Source organism: Solanum pennellii, chromosome 4, assembly GCF_001406875.1.
Source record: "Solanum pennellii chromosome 4, SPENNV200".
In the NCBI taxonomy this organism is placed as follows: Eukaryota; Viridiplantae; Streptophyta; class Magnoliopsida; order Solanales; family Solanaceae; genus Solanum; species Solanum pennellii.
Window position 1 is genome coordinate 60,984,349 of NC_028640.1, and position 3,866 is coordinate 60,988,214.

A 3,866-nucleotide genomic window follows, 5' to 3' on the forward strand; every position below is an offset into this window, starting at 1 on the left:
TATATATATATATATACAAATATAAATCGACGACTCTTTTCTGTGAACTTATTGTTGTTATGATTATATTCTTCTAAAAAAAAATCCTCTCAGTTTCACTCTATTGCAGAATGGCTCGCACGCGAGGCAGTGCGTTCGGGGGAGATGCACCCTGAGCCCCAGCTTGGGGTGGACGTTGACCTCGAGGTTGAGGTAGGTACGCAGCACCGGCCTAGGATAGGGAGGAAGAGCCTCATGCAGCGCATGTACCGCCACAGCCAGTGGGGCCGGGGCCAGCCCAACCACCACTCGCACCAGTTGCAGCACCTGATTTTCATTCCCTGTTGACTCAGATACTAGCAGCTATTGGGGATATGCGACATGCACCAGCCCCAACAGTACCAACACCAGCCCCAGCGCTGCAAGTTCAGCCACCACTAGTTCATGTGGCCGGCCCATCAGACTTAGAGGATAGAGAGATGCCACTACGGGATCAGAAGATGCTCAGGGTATTTTAGAGGTTGGCACAACCTATATTCTCAGGGGCGATTGGGGAGGACGCTCACGAGTTCCAGCTCACTTGCCAGGAGTAGTTACCGTCATTAGGCCTCTTGCAGTCGAGAGGAGCTGACTTTATCGCTCATCAATTCTGTGGGCCAGCCAGGCTGTGGTGGCACACGTATAGAGAGTCCAAGCCAGTTGGAGCTCCTTCTATATCTTGGAGTGAGTTCTCAGAGGCTTTCTTGGCTCGGGTCATGCCACGGAGCGTCAGAGATAGGCTTCGTGATCAGTTCTCTAGATTGGAGTAAGGCTCTATGACCGTTTCAGAGTATGAGGTGAGGTTCCATGAGTTGTCTCACTATGCTACTATGATCCTGCCCACAGAAGAGGAGAGAGTTCGTTGTTTTGTGCGTGGGTTGCGATACCGTTTGAGGGTTGACACAAAGCATATGGTTTCAGCTGGACGTTCTTTTCTCGATGTGGTCGATCATACCCGATCCATAAAGTATATTCATCGTGAGGCCCAAGGGGGCAGCGATAAGAGGGCACGCTACCAGGGCAACTATAGCGGGTCGCAAACTAGGGTGATGGACTTATATGATAGGCCCCGTCAGAGAGTTCCAGCAGGGTCAGTCCAGTCGGTCTGTTCAGGCGGCATTACCTGCTTCCGAGGGAGGCCAATATCAATAGAGTGGTCCTAGTACAGGTCAGAATTCGAAGGGATCAGATTCCCTTCCTTCATGCCGTGATCGGGTTACTACAGGGCGTTCAACTTCGGGGTGTTATGATTGTGGTGCTCTTGACGATTGGTCTAGAGAATGTCCCCAGCGAGGTCGGGGGACGATTGTACCATCTCCACCTACATCTAGACCAGTTCAGCCGTGTCTTCTTCGGCTAGAGTTGGTGGTCAGGTTTAGGACCGTCGAGACAGTCGACAGGGTACCAGGCGTGGAGATCGGGGAGGCAGGACAGGTGGTAGATCGGGTGCACCAGGCAGAGGTGCTCAGCGCTATTTCTACGCAGCCCCGACAAGGGCGACGACTGAGGCATCTAACGATGTCATCTCAGGTACGCTCGTATTATGCCATCAGCCTGCTACAACATTATTTAATCCAGGGTCCACATTCTCGTATGTGTCTATTTATTTTGCTCCCCGATTGGGTATGAGGTCCGAGTCTTTGGTAGAGCCGGTTCATGTTTTGACCCCGGTAGGTGAGTCCTTAGTAGTGGATCAAGTATTGCGATCTTGCTTAGTGACTATCCAGGGTTATGATACTAGATCTGATCTTATTATGCTAGATATGATTGATTTTGATGTGATTTTGGGTATGGATTTGTTATTCCCCTACCATGTGGTCTTGGATTGCTATGCCAAGACTTTTACCTTATCCATGCCTGATATTCCCCGGTGTTGTCATAGGCTGCTTATAGTCACACACCGAAGGGGATCATCTCTTTTATTCGGGCTAAGCGATTGGTTGCTTCTGGGTGTTTAGCTTATTTGGACCACATCAAAGATGTGAGTAGGGAGGGCCCTTCAGTTGAATCAGTTCCTGTGGTTAGAGAGTATGCGGATGTGTTCCCTACAGATCTACCTGGTTTACCCCTAGAGCGTGACATTGATTTTGCCATAGATTTTGAGCCCTACACCCGTCCTATTTATATTCCGCCTTACCGGATGGCTCCTGCAGAGCTCAGAGTTCTGTTAGAGGACCTCTTAGGAAAGGGGTTCATTCGTCCGAGTGCGTCGCCTTAGGGTGCTCCTATTCTGTTTGTGAAAAAGAAGGATGGGACTATGAGGATGTGCATTGATTACATGCAGCTGAACAAGGTGACGGTCAAGAACCGTTACCCTATGCCTCGTATAGATGATTTGTTTGATCAGCTTCAGGGTGCCGTCGTATTTTCTATGATTTATTTGAGGTCCGGGTACCATCAGCTGAGGATTAGAGTAGCAGACATCCCTAAGACCGCATTTAGGACTCGTTACGGCCATTATGAGTTCCTTGTGATGTCTTTTGGGTTGACTAATGCCCCAGCCGCCTTCATGGACTTGATGACACGTGTTTAGGCCATACTTTGATTAATTTTTTATCATCTTCATTGATGACATATTGGTTCACTCGCGGAGCCGGAGTGCGCATTAGCAGCATTTGAGGATAGTGCTCCAGACATTGAGGGATCAACGACTTTATGCCAAGTTCTCAAAGTGCGAGTTTTGGCTTGCGTCTGTAGCATTCTAGGGGCACGTGATGTCCAATGAGGGTATTAGGGTTGATCCGACGAAGGTTGAGTCTATTCGTGGTTGGGACAGACCCACTTCTGTTATTGAGGTTCTTAGCTTTGTCGGGTTAGCGAGTTACTACATGCGCTTTGTTGAGGGCTTTTCTACTGTTGCAGCTCCTTTGATCGGTTGACTCGCCAGAATGTTCCCTTTTTATGGTCGGAGGAGTGTAAGATGAGCTTTATGAAGCTAAAGGAGTTGCTTATTAGCGCTCCTATGTTGACTCTTCCGATTGAGGGAGAGGTTCACGATTTATTATGACGCGTTTGGTGCTGGTGTGGGTTGTGTGTTGATGCAGCAGGGCCGGGTTATTGCGTATGCGTCGAGGCAGAGTAAGGTCCATGAGCGCAACAACCCCACCCATGACTTGGAGTAGGCGGGGGTAGTTTTTGCGCTTAAGATTTGGAGGCACTATTTGTATGGAGTTCGATGTGAGCTCTATACCGACCACATGAGTCTTCAGTACATCATGAACCAGGGGTACCTTAATTTGAGGCAGCGTTGTTGGATTGAGCTCCTGAAGGATTATGATCTCTCTATTCTCTATCATCCGGGCAAGATGAACGTGGTAGCGGATGCCTTGAGCCGGAAGGCGGTGAGTATCGATAATCTAGCCTTCTTATCAGTGGGGGAGAGACCCTTGGCTTTGGACATTCAGTTTTTTGCCAATAGCATGGTTCGATTAGATATCTCAGATTCTAGACGCGTCTTGGCTTATATGGGAGTTCAATCTACTTCGCATGATAGGATCCGTGGTTGTCAGTTTGAGGATAAGTCCTTGGTGGCCCTTAGAGATCGAGTGTTAGCGGGTGATGGAAATCAGGCTACCTTAGATCCTGATGGAGTGTTGAGATTCGCCGGTCGCATCTGTGTCCCGAGAGTTGGGGATTTGATACAGCTGATACTTTCTGAGGCTCATGAGTTTAGATATTCTATCCATCCGTGTACAGCGAAAATGTATCGTGATTTGAGACAACATTACTGGTGGAGTAGCATGAGACGAGATATTGCTGACTTTGTTTCTCGTTGCTTGTGCTGCCAGCAAGTAAAGGGTGAGCATTTGAGGCATGGTGGTGAATTTCAGAGATTACCCATTCCGTAA

General features: G+C 48.7%; 1 protein-coding gene across 1 annotated transcript; it reads left to right on the forward strand.

The window, feature by feature from the left end:
* The first annotated feature begins 2,732 nt into the window (after nucleotides 1-2,732).
* Nucleotides 2,733-3,866, forward strand: LOC107016875. The gene is made up of 3 exons (XM_015217200.1): nucleotides 2,733-2,830; nucleotides 2,881-3,007; nucleotides 3,228-3,866. Exons 1-3 carry the CDS (start codon nucleotides 2,733-2,735, stop codon nucleotides 3,864-3,866), a joined length of 864 nt encoding a protein of 287 aa, XP_015072686.1.

Excerpts from the sequence above, each read along its gene's own strand:
- LOC107016875 (XM_015217200.1), top strand. The coding sequence starts at position 2,733 with ATGTCCAATGAGGGTATTAGGGTTGATCCGACGAAGGTTGAGTCTATT. Across the intron at positions 2,831-2,880 it reads GAGGTTCTTAGCTTTGTCGG|CTCCTTTGATCGGTTGACTC; the intron begins GTTAGCGAGTTA and ends CTACTGTTGCAG. Across the intron at positions 3,008-3,227 it reads CTCTTCCGATTGAGGGAGAG|TACATCATGAACCAGGGGTA; the intron begins GTTCACGATTTA and ends ATGAGTCTTCAG.